Here is a 15,982-nt window from a genome sequence, read left to right as displayed (position 1 = left end):
CAAAAGCTCGACAGATTTCAAAAAGTTTATACAATTCAAATAAACAATAATTGAAGAATACATTACAGTATAATTCAATATTTATCGTTCTTCCATTATTACCTGTATAAATGTAATAATTTCATTTGATTCTATTGTAATAATGAATGGCTTCTTTTTGGAGAAGTATTTAAGGTAAGGTATTGACGAAACCGTTTTTGGTATACCGAATATGTAAGTATCTTCGAGCCATTAGTTTTGGGTATTCCTTTTTATTTACTTTCGCTCTTAGAAAAAAACAAAAATCCATAGCGCTAGACACCTAATATAACAATAATTTTCAAATATTTCTTTTGTGGTTGAATAAACTTGCTAAAAATTTTATTAAATGGGTGATAAAATTAATAACAGAATTTCAATTTTCATCTAAAAAATTTGGTTTGAGTATTTGGTGGTTTTGAAATATTTTTGATATATTTAAGAACTGATTTTAGATTTTACAACTTGGCAACGCTGTCACTATTAGACAAGTCACAGATTAACACTAGATTTAGTATTTAGTGTTAGTGTATAGTCTTTATATCGGCCGTAAGTTTAAGAATTCTTTATTTTGGGCAATGATGTATAATACAATAGACTAACATATGATATTGTGGTTTGTTTCAAATAATAACACTTATCGACTATATGCGAAATAATTTAATAAAAGTGTAAAAAAATCAAAATTGGTAACATAAGTTAATACGAAATATAAAACAACTAATGGATTGGATGTCCCATAACCATTCCCGTTCTCTTTCGAGTCGTTTGGATTTAGCACGAGCAAGTAATAATCTCAAATTGAATTTGGAAATGGTGTAAATAAATTTTGGTAATTATTTTTTCAGCTCAAGCAACTGAATTCGTACCAAGAGTAATAAGTTCTAGTACATCAGCTTCACCCAATTTTTTCAGGTATTACTGTCAAGTTTATGTAAATCCAAGCGTTTATTCATTTAATTTTCTAGTGCCAATACAACACTTCATCCTATAACGAAGAAATTAGAAGATGGGAATTTATCTTCGTCTCTTATCTCCCCCGAATCGTCTTCCCCACCGCTAGTTAACAATACATCTCTCATAACTAGCTCCCCAGTACAGTCTGATAAAGTAGCATCTAGTCCATCGTCAGCTTTGCCGGCTTACCAGGAAAATGTTGGTGGCACCACCTACTTTTACCAGTTTCATTCTACCCCCGAAAACTGCCAACCAGGTGAAAATCCAGGTAAGCATACATGAAATACGACATTAAAAATATAATTTGTCTTTCATATTTAGCGACTGTAGCTGGATCCTTACCTTCTGAATACAACGTTTACACAGGAAAAAAAGATTCATCGTTTTTTTTATCTGAAGACCTCCGCAATGATATTCTAAATAGAAATGTATTGACACTATTACAACCGGATCCTCAACAATACCCCGACCTTCCCCAGGAGGTCGATAGCTACCATCAACTGTTCCCGTTGGAGCCCATATCAAATACATTGCACAAAGCCCATTTGGGTTACCAAGCTACCATGTACAAAGCCACTCACACCAAAACAGGGATACATTATTGCTTGAGAAGGATTCACGGCTTCAGGTAAACTATGGTGTTTCTGTTATTTTGGATACGTCCCTATTTTATCCAAAAAATGTCTCTATTAGTGATAATTCTGTTTGTAAATCATTTTATCTAGATGTATGTCAAGGTAAAGCGGAGGGGCTGGAATGGTTTGAGCAGCACCAGGGGTTGGTAACCTATGCCAAAGTTAGCACATTTGGAAGTTTAAAATGGAACTACTAACTTTTTAAAATTTGGTGTATAATATAAAAAAAAAAAAATAAAATAAACTGTACACGAGATTGCAACATAGTTAAGTAATGCAGACGTTTTTGGAAAATGGAAATGGCAGTTTTTTGGTTATTTTTGAATTTGTGCCTATATTTTTTGTTTTTTATTTGTATGGAAACAGGTTATGTATTCAAAATGGCAAGTTTTTGGTTATTTTTGAGGGTATGACATTATTTTTTGGTTTTTCTTTCTATGGTAACGATTGCGAGTTGAAATAATAAAAAAATGTAAATTAGGAATAATAGGAACAATTGAGGTTATGTATTTAACAATGACACTATTTAAAATGGCAGTTTTTTGGTTATTTTTGAGAGTATTGATCTATTTTTAGGCTTTTTTTCAGTGTGCTACTCAAAATCTTGAAAAACATAAAGGAGCAATAAACATAGGATCAATAGAGAGTCATATGAGTTTACGTATTGAAAAAGTGCTGTTTTTTGGTTAATTTTGAGCGTTTGGCTATTTTTTGGTTTTTTTCAGTATGGAAACTATTTGCCATCCAAAACCGGGCAAATTGTGATTTAGCAATAATAATAGGAGTAGTAGAGAGACATTTTAGGTTATGTATTGTAAAAACGGCGTTTTGTTGGTTATTTTTGAACGCATAGAACATGGGACAAATATACACGTATACAAAATGTTAAGACTCTCCGTGCACAACTTGGCACCCTGGAATGATCCTTCTTTCCGGTCAGTTTTATCCTGAATGGAAAGATTCCCATAGCCTCCTACATACAGACTTATGTTGTCACTGTTTTTATAAAGACAATTTTTAAGAAATCCTTAGAGATTTCCAGGATGTCGAGGATTTTTGAAGGGTCTATAGTATATACAAGAATTTCTCGCAGCAGGAGACTTGGTAAACAATTTGATGTCATAATGCACACATTGGGATAAAGAAAATAGATCCAAGCGGTGTACTTAAATAAATTAGATAAGTGTTGTGGATAGTTTAGTTTAGAGTTAAATACTAGTGAATAGTTTAAATGTAAATAGTATAAATACTCCACACTGCAGACTCTTAAAACTATGAATTCTATATATAAAATATCTGTTTATCCGAGACAACATCTTGAACAAAATTTTAGGTTAATTTAGAGATACTAAAATTATGTATTTAAGATGAACAATTTTTCGAAAATGTCTCGACATGTCTCTATTGTTTCCACGTTTGGTTTATTAGAATTTGATGTTTCAGATTATCGAATACAAAGTGTATGGCGTACGTTGAATTATGGCGAAAACTCACTCATTCCAATATAGTTCAATTAAAAGAAGTTTTTACTACGAAAGCTTTCGGCGATACTTCTATGATGTTTGTATATGATTATCATCCGGGTTCGGAAACTTTACTCACCAAACATTTCTCTCCAGATCAACCGGGTTACTGTGATCCTTTTTTAAATGATAGCTCAACGCCTAGACCTTACAGTTATCAAAAGAATAATTTATTAAGGCACACGCAAAATAATAAACTTCCCGAACCCCTAATTTGGAATTATATCATTCAATTGACGTCGGCTTTGAGGGTTATACATTCCTCGGGTTTGGCTTGCAGAAGTTTGGATCCAACGAAAATTATTATCAATTCTCGAAACAGGTATATGTCATTTTTATTTATTCTTCTTTAATTTTGTCTTTAAATGTAAAATTAAAATGAGAGTATATAAAAACAATGCTTGGAATTATGGAGAACGTGGAAAAAAAGCAGAGCAGGAAGATTATAAAAAATGATGAGGGGATGAAAAAATTTTATAAAAAATTCTAATTAATTGGAATATTTGAGAATTTTTGAAAAATTGTGAGAATAATTTTAAAAAATTATAGGGAAGGGGTATTGGCAAAAAGTTTGGAATATTTAACAGGATGCTGGGGTATTTTTTGAGAATTCAAAAGATCTTTAAAAGCATTACGAAATTTTTAAATTATGGAAAATTAAAAAAAATAATTGGGGAATTTTAGAAAAATTTTGAAAAACTATTGACAGAAAGTGGGATCTGTCTGGAAATGGAAAAAAGATTAATAATTATTTTCGTTTTCAGATTGAGGTTAAGTTGTTTAGGAGTAATGGATGTGGTGCTCCACGAACCGAATTCAACGATCAATCACATAGCGTTAGTTCAACATTATCAACAAGAAGATTTGACGGCATTGGGTAAATTGGTATTAGCTTTGGCTTGTAAATCGACGATGGCGGTACAAAGGGAAAACATATCTACGGCGTTGGATATAATAAGTCGTTCGTATACAACGGATCTCAGAAATCTTATTATGTATTTATTGGCGACGCAACAAAGAAGAAGCGTTACTGATCTTATGCCGATGATAGGAGCTCGATTTTATACTCAATTAGATAATTTGCATAATCATATTGAAACGCTCGATCACGAATTATCCAAGGAAGTACAAAACGGCCGATTGTTTAGGATCATGACCAAATTGGCTACGATAAACGAACGACCAGATTTTAATTTGGAAAGCACTTGGGCTGAAACTGGAGACAGGTAAAACGTTTTAATTAATATTATTATGCGAAAAACCACTCAGCTTAAAGCCGGTTTCATTTATCTATCCCAGATACAAGGTATCAAAAGAATTAGGCACAACATCGGGACTATTTCCACGTTTTCGTTGTGTCGTATCTGTTTAATCTCAATTGCGAGATCCGCGTCTTCCCTTCCCGGTTTCTTCTAGTGTTTTTTTGACAACGTTATGAGTATTCGGTCCAAGAAGGACTGAATTGATTCTTGTATCAACCACCACGATGTGAGGTATGTTATTAGTCACCTGTCTGTCTTTAATAATGAACCTATCGTAGCAGGAGCACTTTCTGCGGCTGGTACAAGTAATATGGTGTATATGTATATGAAGAATGTCTAAGAATATTTGCCCTATCCACTCTCAGAGAACGTCGCTTTAGAGGAGACTTAATAGAAACCTATAAAACATATTATCTACACTTGCGATTTGAACATTTTCCATGTGAATACAAATCAGCAGTTAAGAAAACTATCTAAGGAAAGAAACTGCCAGTTGCCTCGGAAAAACTTTTTGACAAATCGTATAGTGTATATGTGGAAGGCATTAGAAGAATAGACAGTGACTATTGCAAATATAAACATTTTCAAGAACAAACTTGATGCTGGTCACTCGCCTACAAACAATTAAATTGTGTACTGAAAGTGACTGAAAAGTGTGAACAGTATTCTGAAAAACTTTCATATTTAAATTTATAAAACAATAGTTTCATCGGTTTTTTTTAACTGCCTACTATTTTCAAACAATAATAATGAAGTATTGAGAAGACCGAAGTCGTTGGTCAGTTTCTGTTGGATGATGTTGCACATTTGGTTATAATGGTGTAGATAGTCAGTCATTGGCACTTTCTGCATTTTTCAAAGTGTCGGATAACATTTTTCTTGTAGTTATTTGTGTTAATAACTCGATCCTGGACAGCCATACATAACCAACATACGGTTGGTTGAGGTCGTGATGATGATGTCTACCTTGTAGTGCCTTTCGTGACCACTGTAGACCGCTGTAGATTTTGGTATAACTAAAATTACGGTTGATATAAATGTTTCAAATTTATTTTTTTACATTAATTTTTCATAATTTCATAAAATATATTTTTTCTTAGATAAATTTTTTTAGATGAAATGGAAATATTGAAAAATTGGTCTTTTCGAAAAGATTTAAAAAATAAACAAGAAACTCTGGTAAAAATTTTTGAAAAAATAAAAAAATTTAAACGAAAAAATTCTTGAAAAATTTCAAATATTTTTAGGATTCTCAAAAATTTATAAAATTGGATAAAAAATGTTGATTTTTTGACAATTTAAAAAATAATCTGAAGAAAATTATCAAATTAAAAAAAAAAATTAAAAACTGTTAAAAAATTAAAAGACGCCAGGAATTTTCAAAAAAAAATCAAATAGAAATATGCCTATAAATTTGGAAATATTTTTTCCCAATTTAAATCAATAAACTGTTGAAAAAAATCTAACCTAACCAATTGTACAATAAAAGAGACTCTAATTTTTTAGTTTATGACACTATTCGAGCGAACCTAACATAATCTCCCAATTTTTTGACTTATGACACTATTCGAGAAAATCTAACCTAACTTCCTTATTTTTTGACTTATGACACTATTCGAGAAAAACTAACCTATCCTAGTAATTTTACAATAAAAGAGACTCTAATTTTTTAGTTTATGACACTATTCGAGCGAACCCAACCTTCCAATTTTTTGACTTATGACACTATTAGAGAAAATCTAACCTAACTTCCTTATTTTTTGACTTATGACACTATTCGAGAAAAACTAACCTATCCTAGTAATTTTACAATAAAAGAGACTCTAATTTTTTAGTTTATGACACTATTCGAGCGAACCTAACATAACCTCCCAATTTTTTGACTTATGACACTATTCGAGAAAAACTAACCTATCCTAGTAATTATACAAAATAAAAGACTCTAATTTTTTAGTTTATGACACTATTCGAGCGAACCCAACCTTCCATTTTTTTGACTTATGACACTATTCGAGAAAATATCTAACCTAACTTCCTTATTTTTTGACTTATGACACTATTCGAGAAAAACTAACCTATCCTAGTAATTTTACAATAAAAGAGACTCTAATTTTTTAGTTTATGACACTATTCGAGCGAACCTAACATAACCTCCCAATTTTTTGACTTATGACACTATTCGAGAAAATCTAACCTAACTTCCTTATTTTTTGACTTATGACACTATTCGAGAAAAACTAACCTATCCTAGTAATTATACAAAATAAGAGACTCTAATTTTTTAGTTTATGACACTATTCGAGCGAACCCAACCTTCCAATTTTTTGACTTATGACACTATTCGAGAAAATCTAACCTAACTTCCTTATTTTTTGACTTATGACACTATTCGAGAAAAACTAACCTATCCTAGTAATTTTACAATAAAAGAGACTCTAATTTTTTAGTTTATGACACTATTCGAGCGAACCTAACATAACCTCCCAATTTTTTGACTTATGACACTATTCGAGAAAATCTAACCTAACTTCCTTATTTTTTGACTTATGACACTATTCGAGAAAAACTAACCTATCCTAGTAATTTTACAATAAAAGAGACTCTAATTTTTTAGTTTATGACACTATTCGAGCGAACCTAACCTTCCAATTTTTTGACTTATGACACTATTCGAGAAAATCTAACCTAACTTCCTTATTTTTTGACTTATGACACTATTCGAGAAAAACTAACCTATCCTAGTAATTTTACAATAAAAGAGACTCTAATTTTTTAGATTATGACACTATTCGAGCGAACCTAACCTTCCAATTTTTTGACTTATGACACTATTCGAGAAAATCTAACCTAACTTCCTTATTTTTTGACTTATGACACTATTCGAGAAAAACTAACCTATCCTAGTAATTTTACAATAAAAGAGACTCTAATTTTTTAGTTTATGACACTATTCGAGCGAACCCAACCTTCCAATTTTTTTGACTTATGACACTATTCGAGAAAATCTAACCTAACTTCCTTATTTTTTGACTTATGACACTATTCGAGAAAAACTAACCTATCCTAGTAATTTTACAATAAAAGAGACTCTAATTTTTTAGTTTATGACACTATTCGAGCGAACCTAACATAACCTTCCAATTTTTTGACTTATGACACTATTCGAGAAAATCTAACCTAACTTCCTTATTTTTTGACTTATGACACTATTCGAGAAAAACTAACCTATCCTAGTAATTTTACAATAAAAGAGACTCTAATTTTTTAGTTTATGACACTATTCGAGCGAACCTAACATAACCTCCCAATTTTTTGACTTATGACACTATTCGAGAAAATCTAACCTAACTTCCTTATTTTTTGACTTATGACACTATTCGAGAAAAACTAACCTATCCTAGTAATTATACAAAATAAGAGACTCTAATTTTTTAGTTTATGACACTATTCGAGCGAACCCAACCTTCCAATTTTTTGACTTATGACACTATTCGAGAAAATCTAACCTAACTTCCTTATTTTTTGACTTATGACACTATTCGAGAAAAACTAACCTATCCTAGTAATTTTACAATAAAAGAGACTCTAATTTTTTAGTTTATGACACTATTCGAGCGAACCTAACATAACCTCCCAATTTTTTGACTTATGACACTATTCGAGAAAATCTAACCTAACTTCCTTATTTTTTGACTTATGACACTATTCGAGAAAAACTAACCTATCCTAGTAATTTTACAATAAAAGAGACTCTAATTTTTTAGTTTATGACACTATTCGAGCGAACCTAACCTTCCAATTTTTTGACTTATGACACTATTCGAGAAAATCTAACCTAACTTCCTTATTTTTTGACTTATGACACTATTCGAGAAAAACTAACCTATCCTAGTAATTTTACAATAAAAGAGACTCTAATTTTTTAGATTATGACACTATTCGAGCGAACCTAACCTTCCAATTTTTTGACTTATGACACTATTCGAGAAAATCTAACCTAACTTCCTTATTTTTTGACTTATGACACTATTCGAGAAAAACTAACCTATCCTAGTAATTTTACAATAAAAGAGACTCTAATTTTTTAGTTTATGACACTATTCGAGCGAACCTAACATAACCTTCCAATTTTTTGACTTATGACACTATTCGAGAAAATCTAACCTAACTTCCTTATTTTTTGACTTATGACACTATTCGAGAAAAACTAACCTATCCTAGTAATTTTACAATAAAAGAGACTCTAATTTTTTAGTTTATGACACTATTCGAGCGAACCTAACATAACCTCCCAATTTTTTGACTTATGACACTATTCGAGAAAATCTAACCTAACTTCCTTATTTTTTGACTTATGACACTATTCGAGAAAAACTAACCTATCCTAGTAATTATACAAAATAAGAGACTCTAATTTTTTAGTTTATGACACTATTCGAGCGAACCCAACCTTCCAATTTTTTGACTTATGACACTATTCGAGAAAATCTAACCTAACTTCCTTATTTTTTGACTTATGACACTATTCGAGAAAAACTAACCTATCCTAGTAATTTTACAATAAAAGAGACTCTAATTTTTTAGTTTATGACACTATTCGAGCGAACCTAACATAACCTCCCAATTTTTTGACTTATGACACTATTCGAGAAAATCTAACCTAACTTCCTTATTTTTTGACTTATGACACTATTCGAGAAAAACTAACCTATCCTAGTAATTTTACAATAAAAGAGACTCTAATTTTTTAGTTTATGACACTATTCGAGCGAACCTAACCTTCCAATTTTTTGACTTATGACACTATTCGAGAAAATCTAACCTAACTTCCTTATTTTTTGACTTATGACACTATTCGAGAAAAACTAACCTATCCTAGTAATTTTACAATAAAAGAGACTCTAATTTTTTAGATTATGACACTATTCGAGCGAACCTAACCTTCCAATTTTTTGACTTATGACACTATTCGAGAAAATCTAACCTAACTTCCTTATTTTTTGACTTATGACACTATTCGAGAAAAACTAACCTATCCTAGTAATTTTACAATAAAAGAGACTCTAATTTTTTAGTTTATGACACTATTCGAGCGAACCCAACCTTCCAATTTTTTTGACTTATGACACTATTCGAGAAAATCTAACCTAACTTCCTTATTTTTTGACTTATGACACTATTCGAGAAAAACTAACCTATCCTAGTAATTTTACAATAAAAGAGACTCTAATTTTTTAGTTTATGACACTATTCGAGCGAACCTAACATAACCTTCCAATTTTTTGACTTATGACACTATTCGAGAAAATCTAACCTAACTTCCTTATTTTTTGACTTATGACACTATTCGAGAAAAACTAACCTATCCTAGTAATTTTACAATAAAAGAGACTCTAATTTTTTAGTTTATGACACTATTCGAGCGAACCTAACATAACCTCCCAATTTTTTGACTTATGACACTATTCGAGAAAATCTAACCTAACTTCCTTATTTTTTGACTTATGACACTATTCGAGAAAAACTAACCTATCCTAGTAATTTTACAATAAAAGAGACTCTAATTTTTTAGTTTATGACACTATTCGAGCGAACCTAACATAACCTCCCAATTTTTTGACTTATGACACTATTCGAGAAAATCTAACCTAACTTCCTTATTTTTTGACTTATGACACTATTCGAGAAAAACTAACCTATCCTAGTAATTTTACAATAAAAGAGACTCTAATTTTTTAGTTTATGACACTATTCGAGCGAACCTAACATAACCTCCCAATTTTTTGACTTATGACACTATTCGAGAAAATCTAACCTATCCTAGTAAGTTTACAATAAAAGAGACTCTAATTTTTTAATTTATGACACTATTCGAGCGAACCTAACATAACCTTCCAATTTTTTGACTTATGACACTATTCGAGAAAATCTAACCTAACTTCCTTATTTTTTGACTTATGACACTATTCGAGAAAAACTAACCTATCCTAGTAATTTTACAATAAAAGAGACTCTAATTTTTTAGTTTATGACACTATTCGAGCGAACCTAACATAACCTCCCAATTTTTTGACTTATGACACTATTCGAGAAAATCTAACCTATCCTAGTAAGTTTACAATAAAAGAGACTCTAATTTTTTAATTTATGACACTATTCGAGCGAACCTAACATAACCTTCCAATTTTTTGACTTATGACACTATTCGAGAAAATCTAACCTATCCTAGTAAGTTTACAATAAAAGAGACTCTAATTTTTTAATTTATGACACTATTCGAGCGAACCTAACCTAACCTAACTTCCCGATTTTTTGACTTAATGACACTATTCGAGCGGAGGTGCGATTTTCGTAAGAATTTGGGGAAATAATGCTTGTTTTGTTTTTGTTTTAGGTTTTAATTACTCTATGAACAATGTACTTATCAATTATTGTCGCAATTAAAAAAAAAAATGTGATTTTTAGGTACATGTTGAAATTGTTCAGGGATTACGTATTCCATCAAGTGACAGAAGACGGGAATCCGTGGCTGGATATGGCGCACATAGTACAATGTCTGAACAAATTAGACGTCGGAGTACCGGAAAAAATCAGTTTGGTATCTAGAGACGAACAGAGCGTCCTCGTCGTTTCTTACGCCGAACTCAAACATTGCTTGGAACAATCGTTCGGCGAATTGTGCAATTCGTCGACGAATATTCACGATTTGAGTAGATTGTCCGGCATATCGGTCGGAATCGACGAAAAGTTATAAAAATCGTCGAGTGTCTGTGTTAACATTTGTCGGGCCAGTATCCCCTCCATCTTGAATTTTTTCATTAACTTTTTTTTTATTTATTTTTTTTTTTCGAAACGTTCGACATAATTTTTTATAAAATATTTGTCGTTTCCATTTAATTTAAGTTTATGTTGATGATTTTTTTTTTCTCTTTAATAATTGGTAAAATTTTTTAATTTCACTACCACTTGTGATAAATAATCGAAATTTTCTACGAATGTTTCGGAATTTAACGTAAAAAATTCTGATATTTTTTGAAAATCTGGAAAATTCTAGAAAGATTGAGGTATGTGAAAGAATTTTTGAAAAATTCTTGAGAGGATCGTCAAGTTTTCAAAAGTTCTATGAATTAAATAAAATTTTTTTGAAATTTCTGTAAAATTAGAAAAAGATTTTGGAAAATGTCAAAGAAATGTAATAATGTTTGAAATTTTGAAAATTCTTGGGAGGATTATCAAGAATTTTCAAAAGTTTTTTTGGATTAAAGCAAAATTCTTCGAAATTTCTAAAAGTTTGAAAAACTTTTTGGAAAATACACAAAAATATGGAATGTTTTCGAAAAATGGAATATTTGAATTTGAAATTTTCTAAAATTATTGAAGGACTATCGAACATTAAAAAATTCCACGAAGAAATTCTCATAATACCCGAAAACTGAAAAAAGATTCTGGAAAATTTGAAAATTCTTGAGAGGATTATCAAGTTTTCAAAAGTTATTAGCATTAAATCAAAATTCTTCGAAATTTCTAAAAATTTCAAAAACTTTTTGGAAAATTCACAAAAATATGGAATGTTTTCGAAAAATGGAATAAAGTATTTGAACAACATCAAGAAATTTTGAAATTTCAAAAAAATACATGAAACTTTTGGAATTTTTGAAAAATTGAAACGAAATTTTTATAAGAAATTTTAATGTTTGAAAAAATTTACAAAATTATCAATTTTCCATTATTTGAAAAAATTGTCTTAAAATTGCATAGATGTAAAAAATTCGAGAATAACTGAAATTTGTCATAATTTTAATAATTTAAAAAAAACTTCGGATATTTTCCACTATTTCAATAACATTTCAAAAAAAAACGAAAATTTTCAAAAATCGAATGTCGTTTGAATGATTTTGACAATTTTGAGAACATTTACAAAGTAAGAAAAACTGACAAATTGATGAAAAAAATTTAGCAGAATTGGGGAGAATATAAAAAACTTATAACTTAAAAAATTCAATAACATTTTGGATAATTGAGAAAAAAAGGACAAAGCATCGTTTGTAATATTCTATTTTCAAATTCAGAAGATCACAAAAAATTCTGAAAGGAAAGTGCTTGAAAACTTGAAAAAAAAAACTCTGGAAATTGCAAATTTCCATAGAAATCAAATCATATTAATGCCAAAAATGTCTATTAAATTTCTATTTTATTGATTTTCATCTGATACGGCTCGTTGTATTTAATTTTCATATACAAAATTTTCTTTCATATTATATCCTTGTGGACAGACTATTTTCACCTTTTGTGAAATGTAGTTTAACTTTTATTAATTTTTTTTTTAATTACAGAATGGATTTGTGTACGTACTGGCCCGGATTACGTACTATAAAATTGTGTTGTTGTGAGTGTTACGAAAGGATGTGGTTGGTTGGTTGGTTTAACAATAGTGATTGTTTACCAAAAATTAGGTTTTCAGTAATATTCGGAAAAAGAAAAAACAAAATAAAGAAATTACCATTTTTAATATTTTGTTCGTTTCGAAATATTATTGAAAACACAGTTCCATTTTTTGAGTACTAAAATAGATATTTTTTGCATAAGTTATATTTTTCTTTAAAAAAAGATGTATTAAAGTCAATAAATTGAAAAAAAATTTTAATAATCGCGTTTTTATTTATCATCATATAATAAAAATAAGCGAAGGTTTTTTTAAATTTCAAAATATATATAAAAAAATCTCTAAATTTGTGAGAGTATTCGAAAACCCCATTAGAACCATAAAAATTTTAACATGAAATGAAATTTAAAAAAAATACCACTGGTAAATTCAATAAGAAGAATTCTGGGGAGCTCGAGAGGAATTTGGATACGAAAATATTTTGAAAAACGCTTAGAAATAGAAAAGATTAAGTCAAAAAAGATAAACTGAACCTAACTTGATAGAAGTCTAAGTAATTCTATCCTATCTTAATCGAAGCTAAAGTGAACTCTATCTAATCTTATCCTAATCGAAACCGAAGTGGACATAATCTAAAGTGAACCTAATGTAATAGAAACTAAAGTGAATCTAATCTAATCGAAGCTAAGGTGAGCCCAAGTTAATAGAAGTCTAACTAATCCTAATCTAATCGAAGCTGAAGTAAATCTAAGTTAATAGAAGTCTAAGTAATCCTAACCTAATCGAAACTGAAGTGAACCTAAACTAAGCTAAAGTAACTGTTATTAAATAGAAGCTAAAGTGAACCTCATCTAATCCTAACCTAATCGAAGCCGAAGTGAACCTAATGTAATAGAAACTAAAGTGAATCTAATCTAATCGAAGCTAAGGTGAGCCCAAGTTATTAGAAGTCTAACTAATCCTAATCTAATCGAAGCTGAAGTAAACCTAAGTTAATAGAAGTCTAAGTAATCCTAACCTAATCGAAACTGAAGTGAACCTAAACTAAGCTAAAGTAACTGTTATTAAATAGAAGCTAAAGTGAACCTCATCTAATCCTAACCTAATCGAAGCCGAAGTGAACCTAATGTAATAGAAACTAAAGTGAATCTAATCTAATCGAAGCTGAAGTAAACCTAAGTTAATAGAAGTCTAAGTAATCCTAATCTAATCGAAACTGAAGTGAACCTAAACTAAGCTAAAGTAACTGTTATTAAATAGAAGCTAAAGTGAACCTTATCTAATCCTAACCTAATCGAAGCCGAAGTGAACTTAATGTAATAGAAACTAAAGTGAATCTAATCTAATCGAAGCTAAAGTAAATCTAAGTTAATAGAAGTCTAAGTGATCCTGACCTAATCTAATCGAAGCTAAAGTGAACCTTATCTAATCTTATCCTAATCGAAGCCGAAGTGGACATAATCTAATAAAATCTAAAGTGAACCTAATTTAATAGAAACTAAAGTGAACCTAATCTAATCCTAAATAAGGTGAACCTAATCTAATCGAAGCTAAGGTGAGCCCAAGTTAATAGAAGTCTAACTAATCCTAATCTAATCGAAGCTGAAGTAAACCTAAGTTAATAGAAGTCTAAGTAATCCTAACCTAATCGAAACTGAAGTGAACCTAAACTAAGCTAAAGTAACTGTTATTAAATAGAAGCTAAAGTGAACCTCATCTAATCCTAACCTAATCGAAGCCGAAGTGAACCTAATGTAATAGAAACTAAAGTGAATCTAATCTAATCGAAGCTAAGGTGAGCCCAAGTTATTAGAAGTCTAACTAATCCTAATCTAATCGAAGCTGAAGTAAACCTAAGTTAATAGAAGTCTAAGTAATCCTAACCTAATCGAAACTGAAGTGAACCTAAACTAAGCTAAAGTAACTGTTATTAAATAGAAGCTAAAGTGAACCTCATCTAATCCTAACCTAATCGAAGCCGAAGTGAACCTAATGTAATAGAAACTAAAGTGAATCTAATCTAATCGAAGCTAAGGTGAGCCCAAGTTAATAGAAGTCTAACTAATCCTAATCTAATCGAAGCTGAAGTAAACCTAAGTTAATAGAAGTCTAAGTAATCCTAACCTAATCGAAACTGAAGTGAACCTAAACTAAGCTAAAGTAACTGTTATTAAATAGAAGCTAAGTGAACCTCATCTAATCCTAACCTAATCGAAGCCGAAGTGAACCTAATGTAATAGAAACTAAAGTGAATCTAATCTAATCGAAGCTAAGGTGAGCCCAAGTTAATAGAAGTCTAACTAATCCTAATCTAATCGAAGCTGAAGTAAACCTAAGTTAATAGAAGTCTAAGTAATCCTAATCTAATCGAAACTGAAGTGAACCTAAACTAAGCTAAAGTAACTGTTATTAAATAGAAGCTAAAGTGAACCTTATCTAATCCTAACCTAATCGAAGCCGAAGTGAACTTAATGTAATAGAAACTAAAGTGAATCTAATCTAATCGAAGCTAAAGTAAATCTAAGTTAATAGAAGTCTAAGTGATCCTGACCTAATCTAATCGAAGCTAAAGTGAACCTTATCTAATCTTATCCTAATCGAAGCCGAAGTGGACATAATCTAATAAAATCTAAAGTGAACCTAATTTAATAGAAACTAAAGTGAACCTAATCTAATCCTAAATAAGGTGAACCTAATCTAATCGAAGCTAAGGTGAGCCCAAGTTAATAGAAGTCTAACTAATCCTAATCTAATCGAAGCTGAAGTAAACCTAAGTTAATAGAAGTCTAAGTAATCCTAACCTAATCGAAACTGAAGTGAACCTAAACTAAGCTAAAGTAACTGTTATTAAATAGAAGCTAAAGTGAACCTCATCTAATCCTAACCTAATCGAAGCCGAAGTGAACCTAATGTAATAGAAACTAAAGTGAATCTAATCTAATCGAAGCTAAGGTGAGCCCAAGTTATTAGAAGTCTAACTAATCCTAATCTAATCGAAGCTGAAGTAAACCTAAGTTAATAGAAGTCTAAGTAATCCTAACCTAATCGAAACTGAAGTGAACCTAAACTAAGCTAAAGTAACTATTATTAAATAGAAGCTAAAGTGAACCTCATCTAATCCTAACGTAATCGAAGCCGAAGTGAACCTAATGTAATAGAAACTAAAGTGAATCTAATCTAATCGAAGCTAAGGTGAGCCCAAGT

At 30.4% G+C, this 15,982-nt stretch overlaps 1 protein-coding gene across 2 annotated transcripts; it reads left to right on the top strand.

The window, feature by feature from the left end:
* Positions 1 to 494: 494 nt before the first annotated feature.
* LOC130447151 (PAN2-PAN3 deadenylation complex subunit PAN3) lies at positions 495 to 13,042 on the top strand. 2 transcript variants are annotated; one of them, XM_056783830.1, is made up of 7 exons: positions 495 to 805; positions 867 to 933; positions 987 to 1,243; positions 1,297 to 1,603; positions 3,054 to 3,455; positions 3,898 to 4,359; positions 10,861 to 13,042. In XM_056783830.1, exons 1-7 carry the CDS (start codon positions 742 to 744, stop codon positions 11,147 to 11,149), a joined length of 1,848 nt encoding a protein of 615 aa, XP_056639808.1. In that variant the 5' UTR covers positions 495 to 741; the 3' UTR covers positions 11,150 to 13,042. The 2 variants fall into 2 exon arrangements, with proteins under 2 accessions (XP_056639808.1, XP_056639809.1); XM_056783831.1 differs by having other exon boundaries at positions 526 to 805; positions 987 to 1,231.
* The last annotated feature ends 2,940 nt before the right edge of the window (positions 13,043 to 15,982 follow it).

This window comes from Diorhabda sublineata, chromosome 7, assembly GCF_026230105.1.
Source record: "Diorhabda sublineata isolate icDioSubl1.1 chromosome 7, icDioSubl1.1, whole genome shotgun sequence".
NCBI lineage: Eukaryota > Metazoa > Arthropoda > Insecta > Coleoptera > Chrysomelidae > Diorhabda > Diorhabda sublineata.
This window is presented reverse-complemented; position numbering and strand designations above follow the sequence as displayed.